Genomic DNA, 17,940 nt, shown 5'->3' on the forward strand with positions numbered 1-17,940 from the left:
ATTCCAGTGGGAATAAAAGGTCTTTTTTTTGTCAAAATCATTTTATTAAAGAGTTAATGTCACAACCAGCTCAAAGTAACACATGCTTCAGAAATAAATTGGATGAAAAATACTGCAAACAGAAATGTTAATGTTTTGAAGGCATGGTAAAGCATCAGTTGCAAGAAACTTCTGCAAGCAGGTGCAAGTTATGTTGGTGCAATGGAGAAAAACCTCAGAAAAGAAGCCTGCTGGGCACGACTTCTGTTTATGTAGTGCAGTTTGTCTAATAAGTTAAATCAGAAAGGGCACAATTTCCATGGCTGCACAGACCCAAACATATTTCTTCACTAATTAACCCCAGCACAGGTTTTTCACTGTGAGTACTAACAAAACAAATTTAGTTGACATCTTAACATAGCAGTAATATATATATCATATACATGATAGATGTTTGACTCATGCAGCCTCCTCAGTTACAAGATTTTTTTTTTAATTTACTCAATAAACATTATAAAAAAATAGGTTTGCAATTTTTATTTCACTCCAGTGTTAGCGCCGCATCACCTCAGGCAAAGACAGTGTTTCAGCAGATAATCTAATTTGGCAAGAAATCTGCCCTAATTCTTAACCTCATTTTTGTAAATCCACGTAGAAAATAAATGCAAACTCTTTATACAAAACAAGAGCAAATAACTGTACCTATATAAAAGGGGATTTATTCCCTTTAGTTTTATTATCATGGCACATACTTTATAGTTTCACAACAGCATACTAATTTTCATTTCATTTTTTTAAAATCCCAAAGTAGTGTCGACGAATGGAAGAATGTGAGTTACCATAAGCAGCTGACTCATGCATTAAGCAATTCATGTTCTTTATCAGTTTTCCCAACAGCATCAGGATTGGATAATGGGTCAAGGTCAGCAAAGAGACTGAACCAGGCAGTCAAGTCTTTAGGATTCTTCATAGGTTCTGGGAAAGGAAAAAAAAAAAAAAAAGAGAGAAAAGAAAAGTACAGACTTGTCAGCTATTTTAAAACAAAACTGGCTGAATGTTTGACCGAGGTCAAACAAACGCGATGCTATTGTTTAATTTATTACTGAAGGCACTTCTGACAAGAAAATCAGAATGAGCAATGGCATTTTAAAACACTACCTTGAACAGAACTTCACTAAGAACAAACGTTTTACATCTGTCTGCCTGTGTATTTTAGATGGCTCCTGCTACAATATGTACACGTAAACTTAAATTAAAAATAGAAACAATCTTGCTCTGTCTAGCTTTGTTTCATGAAAGGTGTTTTAGTTGTGTGTGCACCTGCATGCCTGCAAAAAAAGCAAAAGTAAATGGAAAGTGACAGCAAATTTTACTTTCAACGTCTCCTACAGGACTAAATTCCTTCACCTAAATCCAGTTCATGTGACTGTTTTGTCCCCTCTGTATACGAACACACAAGGTCATTACTTATCTGGAATGAAGTTTTAATGGGAAGGTATTGGCTGCAGAGAGAGGGGTTACGTTTGATAGCCAGTTCCAAGTACAGCTTCTAGTATTACGGTGTATTTTTTGATGGATATTAAAAAATGTGAACCAGGCATATGTTCCAACAGCAGCTAGACTATTGCATCTATGTGTCTACATTAACATACAGGTTTCACAAACTCCCACCTTCTCTTATTCCAAGACAGATGTTCAGGTTAAAGTGAAGACAACTTTGGCTGCTATAAAGAAGGTATATCACCACTTGCTTTGCTTTTTGTGACCCTATGCTTAACGTGTTATTACTGATAGTGAAATAAGATATGCTCTTCCACTCAGAGAGATAATGTCACATGAAAATATTCTTTGTGACACAAGAAATATATCGACAACATAGGTTCTGCCTGGCGTGACTTTCATCTTCGTATCTGCAAGGCTGGAGTGTCTGCCACTTTCATAAACACACATTTTAAAGCAGCTGAAGGCTGTTCCTTTTTCTGGTGAAGGTACTGTGGCTCTGGTATCACACTCATTTCCAAAACAGTTTTTTTTTTCTGCTGAGCTGAAAAATGTGTCTTTTAATCCCAGGAGGCAGGGGAAGGAATACACATCACTCCTTCTGCACTGAACATTTTTGACATAGTTTCTGGTCGAATGTGAATGCACCAAATAGGCTACAAACTGGCAGTAAGGATTCAACATATTTCTGGTTCACTTATCCAGAAAACCCTAGTCAAAATCAGCAGGACTTTGCCTCAGTAGGTGGCAGGACTATGCATTCTTGGCTCAGTTGCAATAAATTAATTAAGTTTCAAACAGATGATTACTGATATGTTGTTATCAACAAAATTTGTAATTAGGGCTCTTCTGCCTTATCAGTAGCCTGTATTTTAGCCACACTGTCCTCCTAGAGCTTCAAAACACTGTTTAGCTTAGACAAAGTGCATGCAGATGCTTTTCTGTGAGACTCAAAATTCAAGCAGCAAAAGAAACTGTAGTTTCAGCTCCCTCATTGTATACTAAATTACTCTTTTGACATACTACTAGCACTGAATGCTACCAAAAAATACACACACACAAACCTATCATACACATAATCAATGCTGAACAGAGTAATTCATTAGTGACCACAAGATTCTTGACATGTAACTACTACAAAAATAGGTTTTAATATGATAGAGTAACTGAGAAGACTGCAAAGATACAAGAGTCAGGCTAAAAAGGAAAAGCAAAGTAACTGAAGAAATACATGACTGTATCACCTTTCACGGGCGTCTTGTTAGCATTCACGTTCAGGCTGTTTGATTTCTGTGCTGGCTGCGGTACAGACGGTGGGCTCACACTATTGGCTGCCCATCCTAAAATTCAATAACACAGCAACATTAGCATGAAGAATTACTTTGTTAACCCAGACCCCCCATTTTCTGGCAGCACAATCCACAGATCAGATGATGGAGTAGAATATTATGTTTATGGTCATAGCTGTTCATATCTTTCCTCGGACACAAGAAATTAGCAGTCAGATGCTGCAATATCCTTGAGAACAGAGTATCTGTGCATCAGTTTAATCATCTCCAGATTCAGGCAACGGTACTCTTTTCAAACCTTTAACCTGACTGAAAAAAAGTTTTTTTTTCTTGTTTCTTTTATCCAATCCCAGTTAATACTTGTTCACATAAAGGCCAGTACAGTAATCAAGTTAAGCATAGCTATAGGGACAAGAATATCACTGACATTTGGGCAAACATATCACACATACTAAACATTTTTTCCACCTTTATTTACTTTTACAGTTTCAAAGACTTTAATTTCATCAACTATTCAAGAAAAAAAACCAAAACCACATCTTTAGAGACCCTACATTTTTTAGTTAATTCTGAAATGATTAATTAAAAAAAAATATTGCAAAACACTTTGAAGAATTAACTTCAAGATGCACCAATGAGAGTTAACTTAAAACTGGATTTTAGTGGAGTATTTTTTTTTCTTCATTTGAAAGGATCTTTACAGCAGGGAGAGAGTAACTAGGCAGGAAAAAGTGAAACTGGGTAGTCACAATTTTTTGTTCTTACGTGCATATTCCATTGCCACAAAAGAGTAATGACAAATACAGTTCATGAGGTCAGATGAGCAAGGCTGGCAAAATGAACTAGGGGTGGTGCACCACAGAAACATAGTAAGAAAAAATGGAGCATTTTTGTCCTGTCTCTGGACAACCTGTTCCAGTGCTTCACCACCCTCTCATTGTAAAATTTTTTTTCCTTATGTCCAGTCTGAATCTACCTCCCTCTACTTTAAAATCTTTACCCCTTGTCCTATCACAACAGGCCCTGCTGAAGAGTTTCTCCCCATTTTTCTTATGAGCCCCCTTTAGGTACTGGAAGGCTACTATAAGGTCTCCCCGGAGCCTTCTCTTCTCCAGGCTGAACAGCCCCAGCTCTCTCAGCCTGGAGATTGTCCTCATAGGAGAGGTGCTCCAGCCCTCTGATCATCTTTGTGGCCTCCTCTGGACTCTGTCCAACTGGTCCACATTCTTCTTATGTCGGGGGCTCCAGAACTGGATGCAGTACCGCAGGTGGGGTCTCACCAGGGCAGAGCAGAGGGGGAGAATCACCTCCCTTGACCTGCTGGTCACGCTCCTTTTGATGCAGCCCAGGATGCGGTTGGCCTCCTGGTCTGCAAGTGTGCCTTGCTGGCTCATATTGAGCTGCTCATCCACTAGCACACCCAAGTTCTTCTCCTCGGGGCTGTTCTCAATCCATTATATCTAATTCTACAGTATCACAAACAGGATATTCTTATGTGCACACAGCCAACATTTCCTTACTAAGTCTCTTTTTTTCTACAAGTTCATGCTCTCACATCCTTTTCTGCTCTCCTTGTCCTCCTTCCCCTTGCTTTCTCCTCTTTCAAGACCCCTGTTAGATATTGGTACCCAGTGTCCTGACAGTTACTGTAACAGTCATGTAAGTCACATAAACCCTTCCTCTCTCTAACAGATTATTCTCATCACTCTCTCATCTTACCTTGACTATAAAAGGCCTGAAGTCCAAGCTGTATAATTAAAAGGAGGCAAGAAGAATGTTTCTATAAAATCACATTAATTAGAAAGGAAATTTAAAGCCACAAACATCCTCTGTATGTCTAAGGAAAAAATCCCTAAACTTCAAAACCTGGCTGCAGAGTGCTCACATGTATTTGTTCTAGGCAAAGGTGATAAAGGCTTATGAGCCAGCCTGTACCCCCTGAAAATGAGATTTTAGAGTTTAATCTTTCAAATAAACAAAACTGAATCATAACTAATGAAACGGATGGCATTAACACTTCAGAACAACATACTTTTCCAGACATTTTTTGTGCTTGTGTTACAAAAGAGGAGAATGGCAGAGGACATTACACATAACTACAGAAAAAAGCAATCCTTTCATCTGTTTGGAGATGTACTGTGAGAAAGTGTTTTAATGTGGCAATGGATGGCAACGGATAAATCGAGCGGCTTCAGCGAACAGGGCCAAATCCTAATTTCATAGAAATGATTGGGAGTGCTGCCCGGAAACTTTCTGTGCAAATCCCAGTGACTTCAGTGAGATAAGGACTTGGCTCCCCGAGACCTCACTGATGTGACTGGCAGACCAGAGTGAAACACTGCAGACCAGTGAACTCCTTGGGAGCCCTCCTTTTGAGTCCCTGGACTCCGGTTTGGTAAGTAGCACATTGGTGAGACAGGCTGTGGTCTGGTTCTCTGCTCATTGAAACACAGGTAGCTCAAGTACTACTCGGAAAACAAAAAGAACTGAACAACAGCAACAAAAACATCCAACCAAAAATGCTCCACAAAATGTGTGATGCTTTTGTAATGAACTTACGCATCTATGAAGGTATTGGGAAAGACTGACATGGAATTTTTCTGAAATACTTTAGTGAATTACGTTTTTAGTGTCCACTCACAGTGAGCTACAGGGAACAACTTTGCCTTTCAAAAACAAACTGCAGCCTATCAATTTGAAAGCAGTTGTTAGCCCTAAGCCTGCTCTGGTTTGCTTGTTCACAGGATGGCTTCGTTACGTGACTAGACAAAAGATTATCACCGGGACAGCAAGGAAACCAGACAGCTAACTTTTCAGCTAGCATCTTCACAAACGTTACCACAATTAAATTAAGAAATGGAACCTGTGAGCTGCACATTTTCTTACCAACACAACACTTGTGCATATATGCATAAGTAGGTAAGATAAAGAAGAACCTTAGTGGTACGAATAAGTAAGTGAATGAGGCCATAAACATCATGAAAGAGAAAGTCAGTGCTCTCGGTAAAAAAGCAGAAAGGGAACCAAACTACAAAGCTGTATCTGGAAGGGAATCTAAAAGATTTGTTGTGAGCGTGCTTTGTTTCTAATATATATACATGTACATTTTTATATATATTTTAAAACAGCACCTGGTAGTCCCATAGCAATTCAAAGTCCCATTGTGCTCGATCCTGCCTATAAATACAGCCAGAGAAAACTCTGAGCTGGGAATTCCTGACCGTAACAGTTTATAACCTGCATAGCATTGTGCCTGTTTTACAGATTAAGATCTGAGGCGGAGAGAAAACAAAGCCCCAAAGATTTATGAGTGTGCTTAACGTAAAATAAGTAAGTAATCCCACTGAAGTTAATAGAAAAGTTAATGTGCTTAAAGTTAAGCATGTGAGTTTTAAGAATCTTTATGGTCTTAAGGCTGAATTCACACAGGAAGTATGCAACATTGAGGCTCCAGTGTAGCACCTCACACTGAATAGTTATTAAGCAATCCCACCAATTAGGGGAAAAAAGTATTAGGATATGTATCACAAGTTCTCAGTAAAGATATCCATAATTCATAAATTCTAATATTTTAAACTTGTATGTTTAGATATGTTTATACTGCAGTTAGCATTTTGTTTAAAAAAAATTAAAAATCTCTGTTTCTAAATTCATTGACAAGGTCAAATCATGAAAGTAGGGCTGTGAAATGAAATAAAGCTTAAGATTAAAGATGAGATTTCACAAGATATAAAATGGGCAGAATTTCACTTTCTGTTAAAAAATAGGAAACAAAAAAAAAACCTAGAAAGAAAAACAACCTATGAAAGTTAGTTTAAATCACACATTTTAGTTGGGAACTAGTCAGCTGAGAACATGCTGATTATCAGATACAATCAATCAGCTGATTAGCTGTGACTTTTCAAATGTCAGTAAATCTGTTACCAGGATCTACCACACCCTTGGAAATCCATTTGAAAACATCAACATATTTTATTATTTCAATACATATTTACTCTTCTTATTATTCAGTAAGATTTTGGGATACCATGTTGACTGGAATGGATTTTCCATTTCTAGTGTTCCTAGAATGCAACATACCTGAGTTCTGATTTTGAAGTGCTAACAGCGCAGCCAATGCCAGTGTCTTGTGCAAATGAGAGGGATAACAACAATCTCAGAAAGGACATCCAGCCCTGTTTGCCTGCCATTTACACCTCAAAAATATTTTTCCTTCAAAAACATGTTTACATTTAAAAACATGTAAAAACTCTGAAATAATCAATCCCATAATATTTCTGTTGCTATTTTCAGTAATTTGCTTAAAATCTGTTTATGTCTCTGTATCAAGAAAGATGTTTTTCATTGTCCCTTTTTCCCCTTCAGTAGATACCATGCCTGCTTCTGGTTACAAACTGCTTAATTTGACAATGCAATGACTAAAGCTCATGATTTTTTTTAGCTCATATTTTATGAGGCCAAATCCTACACCCTTCCAGTCCCTCTTCACTCTATCAATCATACTCACGTGTGCATGTACCCTGCCATAAAAATACATCTAAAACTGTGCATCATTGCAAATATTACTCCCCCAGTTTACATAAGCACTGAAGTAAGTCAGTGAACTCAAATACCTTGCTTTAGGGGTGGTGGTGGTAACTGTATTAATTATAAGGTAAATTTGACTTTCTTATTCTTGCCAAAATGCCACAGGTCATTTTACATCATGTATGATTGTACTAGTTGCATGGGTTCCAAGAAGTAGTCTTCAGGATGGAATTAGACTGCTAGTCTTTCCTACATCACTTCCCCAAATGAGATTTAAATGACTTGGGACAGAACCCAAAAAGGCAAGGTCTTCCTCCAGCTTGAACAGCCCTAGGAGAAATACAGCTGAACTCTGGGGAGGATGAAGGTAGTTGCTGCTGGTTGGTTATCACCAGCCTGCCTTCCTCCCTCCCTTCCTCAAGACCAAAGCAGCAGCAGGAAAACTCTGCCCTAGTTCCCCCCTTTCCTTTCCTCTCCCCTCAGCTCAGCTTGGAAAACTCAAGAAAATGAACGGCATAGAAGAAAGGAGAGAGGAAGAGTTGCATCAGTTGATTACCAGCCTACAAGAGGAATCCACCTGTATGGCTGCTAGGATGAGACAACCCATTCTACCTTACCCATATGCCTACACGCAACTGTATGAGATGCTTTGAAAAAAAAAAAAAGAAAAGAAAATGAATGAATGCAATTGATTTTCACTAAGTTATTTAAAAATAGTATTCCCAGACAAAATACAGTAGCCATTTTTGGTTCTTTGGCCCCTTAACAGAGACAGCAGTTGTGATTTAAACAGTAAAACCCACTCAAACAGATTTTCTGTTACAGAAGAAAAAAAATCTCAAAGGCCTACAGAATATTTCAGGAAGCTCAATGAAAACATTCAAGACAGTAATTTTGACTTTAGGTTTTAGGGTACTTCATTCACAAACACTGAATGAGCAGGGGTAGAAAAACAAATATGCTACTATGTTTTTCTCCAGGCCACGCTCTGCTTTAACTTCAGGGTTTCTGCAGCTATGGCACAACACAAGCTGTCACCACAGTTCTACGTAGCAGATAACCATACTCTTTAAAACCTAAAACCAAAATGCGAACAAAACAAGATGAGCTCTCACCATGTAAAGACGACTGCAAGTCATTCATGTTTTGGTCAAGTAGCTGTGAAGGCAAGTAGCCTGATGGTGTTGGTGCCAGAGATGATGAAATGTTCTCCGCATCTCCAGCTGAAGAGTTCATGGTGAGATCACCAAGTGCAACCTGTCCAAAAACAGCTGTCCACTCTTTGCTGAATTCCCCCTCGTCCAGGGAGGAAGCGTTGAGGATCTCATTCAGTAATACCATGTCATCCTTATCACCAGGTTCTGACTCCAAGGACCTCACAAACTGATCCTTTGAAGCTGTCTCAGAACAAGAGAGTCAAGAGAAATCACTTTTTACACAAACAAAAAAAAGAAGGAATCTTTAAGAATATCCAATCTAGGTTTTGTATGTTAAGTGAGATGGAATATTTTTGCATGAATATTTGTTCTTTTCTCTTTTAGACTCAATTCTTTGGGACATCTGGGTAGCTTATGCAACAAATAATTCTTTGATTATCTTAGATAACCTCACTACTCTTAAGAATAATTTCTCATTAAAAACTATTCTACAAGTATGCTTAAAAAATCTATGAAACACCACACCAACATCATTACATAGTGTAATATTTAAAACACTGGAGAAGACTACTTTTATGTTGCTTTTTAAAGTATTATATAAAACTGTAAAACAAAATCTGAATGGTATAAATTGAAAATAAATAAAAGTTGGGGATTATTCTAGAATTTTGTAAGAACATACTTAAGATCACCTTAATGACCTTCTGACCAATGCTGGAATTATTGGGGTATTTCCCCATGAGAACAGATTACTCTACACAGAATCAGATTCCTACACCGTTCAATGTTTTAGTAACTTTTCCCTCTCTTAGGCTGCTGAGAAATAACCGGGGCCGCTTTCCTTCTGATTCCCCTTGCTAGTTTTTCTAGCACTAGACCTGCAGCTGAAGAAGCTCTTGGATCACTTGAGCCATTACTCCTCAAAAACAATTTTTTTCCTAATTTAGAAATGTTAAATAGTTATATAAAAAACATGAAACTTGTAACCAGGATTGTAATCCTTTTCTCCTGCTTACAACATATTTGGAAAGTGAAAGAGCTATCAAGGAACCCCAAGTGTTATTTTACTTGGAAACATTTAGAGCTTCGCTGTGGGAGTATGCAGGGGATAGAAATGGTGGTTAACGACACTGACAATGTTATGTTACTGAAACCCAGATCAGTTTATCTTAACTATCCTTGTTTCAAACTTGTGGTAAGGCACAGAAGCAACTTCAGTTTTACAAAGTTCGGGTAGATCAGCTGAGCTCTCCGAGTTGCATGAAACTTGCAAAGATGTTTTTAACCCTTTTGGGTTGGGACAAAAGATCAATAGTAGCAAAGTGGTTCCAACAGGCCATTTTATGTAAATACAACAGCCTTCTCAGGAAAGCTGTAGTAATTTATAATTTAATGGCTGAAGTTGAGTCAGAAGAGAAAAAAGCACAGAACTGTGTTTTAAAATAGACTGATGAGTCAACATACACACCTACGTACTAAGAAACAAATAAACCAACACATAATATAAGGATTTATTCATTACAGAAGTCAGCTCTGAGATTCAGCTCCTTTCTAATTTACGTTTTTACATATCTCTGTACTCCCAGGGCCCAAAAATTAGGAATAGAAACTACAAACACTTCAATTCTCCTGATGTTCCCACTAGAGTATAACTAAACTACCATAGAAAACAATTTGTTCTCATGAATTTTCAGGCTGCTTTCCCATTTTCAGATAAGCAGCAAATAATGTTAATGTTGTCCAAGCATCCACAATTCCCCCAAGCTATTCAACAGGTGAGGCAGAGGGGTAAATCCTCCTGCAGGGGAAACCACCTGCTATCTCAAAGGCACTTAAGAACTCTAAGTCTCTGGGTAGACCTTATAGCGGCCTTCCAGGGGGCTTATAAGAAAAATGGGGAAAAATTCTTTAACAGGGCCTGTTGTGAGAGGACAAGGGGTAGTGGTTTTAAAATAGAGGGAGGTAGATTCAAACTTGATATACGGAAACTGTTTACAATGAGGGTGGTGGAACACTGGAACAGGTTGCCCAGAGAGGTGGCAGATGCCCCATCTCTGGAAACATTCAAGGCCAGGTTGGATGGGGCTCTGAGCAACCTGATCTGGCTGGAGATGTCCCTGCTTCTTGCAGGGGGTTGGACTAGATGGCCTTTAAACGTCCCTTCCAACTCTAACCATTCTATGATTCAAATTCTGATCTCTACAGGGCATCATCATCTCAAAGCAGTTTTCAGGAGGCCCCTTCATGAACTTGGAAGCCTTGCAGGGGGAGGTGCAAAGGGAGGATCATTAGTAACACATCTACCAAAAAATACCGCCAACACCATACCTAACCAAAAATTGCATTTATTACAATGGAACAAAAGCTTTGCAGCAACACAGCTCAGAGCAAAGCTCTGCTTCATCTGGGTATCCCATTGCAGTAGTCCCTTTTTTACTGGGGGAGAAAGTACAATACACAGCTTTACAACTGGAGAGCAGTTAGGTCTTGCTGTAGTGCGTACAACCACCAGAAATGAGAGAGGTGACACATTTCTTGTCTCAGCAGTCTTTCTGATCTTCCTGCAGGGACAATGCACCAAGGGCAGAGGAGGATAGGGTGGTGCTTACGCTCAGACGACTTCAAGTAAGCAGCAGTAAGTTCTACTTGTTTGCAATAATGGTTGTCTTGAAACCAGTCGTGCTTACCGAGATATTACTCGTGGTATCTCTGCTAGATCACTAGAATGATATGGACTTTCTCACCTCACTCATAAATGTATTACTTCTTTTCCTGCTTCTCTGTTTTCACTGCCCATTTTCACAGTCAAAATTCTTTTTTTTTGTCTGCATATACTGCCCCTAACCTTGTGAGTGTCCATGGAAAAAACCCCCAAACTCCCAATAAAACACTGAAAAAACAATGTCAGTAGACTCTTTGTTGTTGTTGTTTGAACAAGCCTCTAGCAACGCCCATGTTCCTTTGCAAAATGCATTTTGCTGGTATTTAGAAAAATAAATGGGAAGAGAAACTACAAATATTTACAACAATATATGATCAGAAAAACAGGATAAAGACTTCCTTCTGAAACACACACAGACACGTATCTCCAACTATATTGCTTCAATTAATATAATACAATATTCACTAGCCTAAAGCTAGCTAGGCTGTAAAATTAGGGTAAATGGCTGATATTGTAACATTAACATAACCATCCTTATCTGATGTAGCCACCCCACAACTGTTTTCATATTGACTCAACTATTTGACGAAAGAAAAAAAAAACAACCAGCATTGTTGCTAACATAGCTAAACCGGTGTGACCTATAGCTGTATGCGTTATCTGTATCTCCACTAAGAAGGTCCAGCAAAGAATGGAACTGAGTAAGGGGAAAACCAGAAGAAAAACGGCCACTATCAGACATACACTGACGTTTTTATTAACCACAGAAAAGAAGTCATCACCACCTTATCTATCCACAGATCAGGGCTGCTTTTGCACAGAGAGCTGAGGAACTTTCCCTGTTTCTGCCTTTATCGGTGACACCCTGCATGGGTAATTTCCCCACAGCACAAGAGACTGCCCGTGGCAAATCCAAAGTTGAGGTGTTTGCAAATGCTCTCTTCCTTACCCACCACGAAGGCAGTGCCTTAAATACCCCAAATTACATTCTCAGCCTGACTGAATAAATCGCACAACGGGATTTTTTTCTTTGCTTCTTTACTTGCTTTTTGAGTTGCCACAGTTATTTTTTTGTTGTTGTTGAAGTTTTTTTTTTTATTCAGTCTTCTGAGATATATGAGTGAAAAGTAAATGACAAGTTATAGGCAATACTGTTACTGCATATGAAAACTCAATATAAAACTTTTAGCTAAATCTTTCATACGTTACATGGTAAAACACTACCCTCTGGAAAAAAATACATTCCCTTGAGTTGCCACGGATCTAATAAAAGGATAAGAATAGGAATAGAGCCTGGAATGAAAGATTGCTTTCTCACATGTGTATGAGAACAGCACAGCAGAATTAATTAACTATCGACTGAAAGAAGTCAGCAGTTCTTATATGGTTTTAAGAGGACTAAATAATTTGTTTCTGATAAGTACATTTGTGATATAAAATCTTGTAGTTACTAGTGTATTGCCAAGGGTTGTGACACAACAACAAAAGAACCAAAAAGAAAAGTTTGTGAAATTTTACAGGAGGGGTAAGGTTTACAGTAGAACCTACTTCAGTGGGGCAAATACAACACAGTGCGGTGCATCTAACCTTGAATCACCTGTTACGGTGTGTTTTGTCCCCAGTAAGGTGTACTTCATATTATAACATCAGGGATAGTGCCTCTGCACGTATACGAAGTTGAGTTTCTTTTATGACTGTTTAAATACCGCAGCTGAATAATATCATTCAACCTTTCAGATTATGAAAACAATTAAGATCTAAGATGAAAATTATACTTGGTGCATGTAATTGAAAAGCAGATGAAACAGACATGCACAAATGTTTCATACCATTTTCTTCAGGCTGTAAGTCCAATAAGTCATCTATGGCACCTAAAAGAAAAAAAATAAAAGAAAAGCAATAAAGTAAGATCTGTAGTACACTGACAATCATTATGTACACATCTAAAGGTAGTTTTCCTAAGTCTCTTCACCTGAGTTCTGCTTGTGGTTACAAGATATGACATCCTTGCCATTCTCAGCTGTAATCAAGATCCAAAAACATGTCAAATTGCACTTGGCACAAGACCATGCTTATAAACAACGTCACTAAGATCAACATGCAATGGTTGTTGGTATTCACATTTAAAACAAACCTGGTCACAAGGGATGAAAGACCTAAGATATATGCATTTATAAGAAGTGAGGTAAATTTCTGAATAACAACCCTTTGAATTACTGCCACACTAGCCCACCTCCAGGCTGAGTGCGCCCAATGGAGGCAACTGCAAGAATGAGACAGGTCTCCGCTGTCCTCCAGAAGCAGAGACACTTCTTTTAGGAGCTCGTACTTGCATAGGCCAGGAGAGAGCACAAAAGTGCCAGGTCCTCGTAACTCCTCCTAAAATTGCCATTCACATTACACCAACTCTAGGAACGGGGAAAAGGAATCTTTCCCCAAAGCACCCCTGGTCAGGATGTAAGCATCAGAACCTCTTCTGCAGGAAAATAAATCGGCTAAGATCAATAGGAGGGAAAATGTATAGCTGAGGGTTACACGCTATCAGAGGTGAAAAAACACCACCACGACTCAACTGTAACTAATTTAAGTTCTGAGCAAGTTTCTTAGATTAGACATGGAGTCGAAACAATAATTTAGATTCTGTCTGTTAGTGAAGAGAAAGACCTCAGGTGCTTAATCCCATTTAAAGGGATGAGTTACCTGCTGAACATGCCTTTCTCTCCTCGTTAACTGTTGAGGACATCTAGCTTCCAGACAGTTAAGTCTGTGGCTCTAAAGGCAAATGCAGGGTTTGGACACTGTACTACCAGAACTGGAAGGCAGATCTGCTGGAAGCCTCAAACTTGAGGCTGGAAAGGAGAAATAAAATTATCTGCAGGGGAATTAAAATTGAATGCCAAACCCTTTCAAGAGAAACTTCAGGGTGTGTTCAGAACTAAATGAAACAGAACAGCTTGCTACTTGAATCGTAGTATTTTAACAAGGTTTTGCTAGGACAATGACAGAAATGTGCTACCAGCACTAGAATCAGGTGGTCATTTAAGGATCACATCTGATTACACTCTATACAGATATAGATAGGTGAGATATAAAACCACATGGACAAGTACACATGATGATTCCATAAGAGGAAAATGCACAAAGCTAAAGGGGAAAAACCCAACCCTAAATGGACTGGCAGACAGGAAAATAAATATTAGAAAGAGAAGTTCATGAAAGGTGGGATATGGATGGCCACAATTCTCTAATGAAAAAAGCACAACCATTGCTGAAAGCTTGCCTTAGTTCAGCGGTAAACATGATGGAGCCAATCTTAAAAACATCCATAGTATATTAAAGCAAAATGCAGAGCAAATGATAAAATTGGAAGTTATGAAGTAGAAGCAGTTGATGAGGAAAACTAAGAAGAGACAGAGCTCCATCACTAGTAGCACTACATCTGTATTACTTCAGTATGCACAGAGTACTTTAAGAAAAAAAACCTAATCTTAGCAATGGCACAGACCCACTAGTGTATGGAGATGGAAAAATTTAGAAGAGCAGGCAGATGTATTCCAAAATACTTCAGTTTCTTTTAGGAGTGATGGAGAAAAAGCCAGAAAAGGTATTTATATTATGGACAACGGTGAAATATTTTACAGCCCATAAGTCACTGAGATTCTAGAAAACATCTGCTAAGAAAATATAAGTCAGATTTTCTATCCAAGAATATTAAAATATCTCGTCAAAGAGATATCTGATCTAATTAACTGCAAAATGAGTGAAACTTCAAAACACTGTGAAAGTCCTAACACTGTGTCATTATTATAAAAAACACCCAAAACAACAATAATAATTAACAGAGTGACTCAGGTAATTGTAGGTAAGTATGGGCTGGTAGCTCACCATTAGTCCTAGGCAAAACATTAACTGAATCTCGTTCAGTATGGGATTCAGCAAAAGAATACAAGGATAACAAATGCTCCTATAGTAAAAGGTGTTTTTATGGAAAGCAGACCTTGTTAAAAAAACCCAACTAATTTCATTCTTCGATAAAACCATGAGCTTTCTTTGGTAAAGATATTTGTTTAGAAACAACTTGACTTTGCACTGCATAGCCTTCCAGCTAAAAAGTTAGCACTGTGTAATATCTCTAATGAACATACTGAATAGATTAGGAACATGGCAACTAGCTCATGTCAAAACCCAGTTGTCAGGAGAAATAATTGCAAAGTAGAAGTGTTTCTAGTTTAGATCTGCAAGATTTAGTGTTATATCCATCACTATTCAACGGCTTTAACAGTCATCTGGAAGTAAACACAAAATCACTCCTGAAAAAAATGTGCAAACAACTAACAGACTATTAGAGGTGGTCATTCAGGCCAGTTATTTGGTTTCTGCAGTCAGAGCTGAGAAAATGTAATACCACTAAGTTGTAAGTTATACCCCTAGGAATAAGGAATATAAGTCATGCTGTAGGAAGGAAGAATGAGTCCTGGAAAGCTGTGACCAAAAGGAATTGAGTCTTGATAAACAACAAATTCAAATATGAGCTTCTAACTTGAAGTTGTAGCAAAAAGATATCCTCAGATATAGAAACAGGAATGTGATTTTACTTTCTAGAAACACAACAGGAGAGACCATCATCAGAAATGTCTTGTCCAGTTATATATTTCACATTTTAAAAGGTATGTTATAAAGTGGAATGGAAACAAAAACTTCAAAAATAAAGGAGAAGACGTCTTCTAGACATCAATATGGTCAGTCTATCGAAATGAAGATTTGAGAGAAGTCTTGATTTTAATGTAGTACATTTTAAGTATGTTCATGGAGGACAAAATATCACATAGTAAAATTATTCTTCACTAATCTATTAGGAAAAGCTATATTATAAATCATGGTATTATTTAGGCTGGAAGGACCTCTGGGGGTCATCTTGTCCAAGCCTCTTGTCAGAGTAGAGACAACTGTGAAGTTAGATCAAGCTCCACAAGGACTTTTCCTCTCAAGTCTTGAAGATCTCCAGGGAAAAGATTCCACAGCCTCTTCAGGCACTTTTTCCAACACTTCACCACCATCATCGTAAACACTTTTTTTCCTGGTGTGTAATTATTGTGTGTCCATTGCTTCCCATTCTTTCACTGTGCACCTCCAATTAGAGCCTGGCTGTGCCACTGTGTAGTAATAACCCATCCGGTCATTGGCAGTGGCTGAGTATGACTTTGCCTAGCTTTTGGGCAGAAGTTCCACTGAATTCATCAAGTTTTTAACAGAGTACATGTTTAATCACTAGAACAAATTAGCAAGCTACGTGGCTTACTTTCCTTGTCTCAAAATCTACTAATCTAGATCCTTTCCTTGAAGAGCTGTCCAAAGAATTACGCTTTGGGAGACAAGCTATTTGAGCTATCTGAGATTAATTGAATGAAATATAGTGGGATATAACATGCAAGGGACTAGTTTTAACAGATCTTCCTGGCCTTAAGTTCTATGCATTTGTAAGGATTTGCTGGGTGAAGCTGAACATCGAGGAAATAAACAAAAATGAAAAAAAAAAAACCCCATGTATTACAGCACTTACAAAGTTATGACAACATGAAATAAATACCTGAATAGTTTGATTCCTCGGTATGGCTCTCCTCATCTAATGAAATCAACCTTAATTTGAAGGAATAAGAAAAAAATTGAGAAAATAATTCTATGGCTGTAGATTAATAATAAATTTTTCGCTTTTTGGACACATCATTGCAGAATCACATAACTAACAAATAAACAGTAACTCAGATGGACTCTTGCATTTGCTGTATATGCTGGTCTGTTGCTAACTTTTATTGTTTCATTGGCAGAAGTATGCTGAAAACCAAAATTAGATTGAAAACCAACTATCAAAACCTACCATCGTTCCATTTTTAATCTAAATAAATCTCTGTAATGAAAAGTACAGTCTATTTTGTTTTTCCAGATTGGGTCTTTTATAACTATCATGAAGGAGGTACAACTACTCCAAAACAAAAAAAAACCACCAACAAACCCCCAGCCACTTTGCGCTTCTCTTTTTAACAGCAATTAATTAAAAGTTAACAGTCAAGTGAGTTTTGTCCAATGTCAGCAGATTTCTAAAAAACTAGATCAGCAGTGTTGATAAAAAAAGCTCTTGATAGAAGGAAAAAAAAAAAAAGCTGTAGTTCACATGCAATTCTTATACAAAGGTAATATCTTAAAGGAAGAATATATACTTTCCAACTGGTATTACTTTGTGTAAAGCCATTCAACTAGTAGGGCATGAAGCAGCCAAAAGGCCGCTGTGCTGTTGAAGAGGACTGTGTAGGCACATTCCTCCTGCCTTCTAGTGAAAGGACAGGAGGAGGCACCTCGCCTCTCTTGAGGACAGGCTTGTGGCAGAGCAGAGGAAAATTAGATTCAAGACAAATTCTAGTATAATGACTGTCTACTGTGAATGGAAAGTTCACAAGGATTGTGAAAGCTTTGTTTTGTTTATTTCTTCTAGAACCTTAGATGTTTGTTTATAGTTTGTTTTAGACAGTAAAATGGTGACGTATTTTTTTCCCTCCATTTTGTGACAAACAAGGAGAAAGGTCATCCATAAATAAAAAGAAGTACAACCATGACATGGCAGCTGATGCATTTGCTGGCAGGTGCCAATGCACACACCTTGCATAAATCATGCACTCATTCTAGAACTTCATATTCAACATTGAGGAAAAAAATTGTTTATGAAATTCTTTATTATAGTCACATGAGATGCAGCAGATTCAAAGAAGTGCTGTGGAGACCACCACCTGCGAAATGATACTTGGCCAAGTCCTTTTTAATCTGAACAGCACCA

At 38.0% G+C, this 17,940-nt stretch overlaps 1 protein-coding gene across 4 annotated transcripts in view; it reads right to left on the bottom strand.

The window, feature by feature from the left end:
- Positions 1–676: 676 nt before the first annotated feature.
- ICA1 (islet cell autoantigen 1) overlaps positions 677–17,940 on the bottom strand; it is a 73,935-nt gene continuing 56,671 nt past the window's right edge. For 3 of the 4 annotated variants that reach the window (XM_086741522.1, XM_086741524.1, XM_086741525.1), the window contains 5 exons: positions 16,702–16,751; positions 12,944–12,985; positions 8,411–8,692; positions 2,724–2,819; positions 677–954 (listed from right to left, as the gene is read on the bottom strand). In XM_086741522.1, coding sequence (XP_086597648.1) covers positions 833–954; positions 2,724–2,819; positions 8,411–8,692; positions 12,944–12,985; positions 16,702–16,751 — 592 coding nt within the window. In that variant the 3' untranslated portion in view covers positions 677–832. The remainder of the gene's footprint in view (positions 955–2,723; positions 2,820–8,410; positions 8,693–12,943; positions 12,986–16,701; positions 16,752–17,940) is intronic. The other variant, XM_086741526.1, reaches the window with a different exon arrangement.

This window comes from Chlamydotis macqueenii, chromosome 2, assembly GCF_036417535.1.
Source record: "Chlamydotis macqueenii isolate bChlMac1 chromosome 2, bChlMac1.mat, whole genome shotgun sequence".
Lineage (NCBI taxonomy): Eukaryota > Metazoa > Chordata > Aves > Otidiformes > Otididae > Chlamydotis > Chlamydotis macqueenii.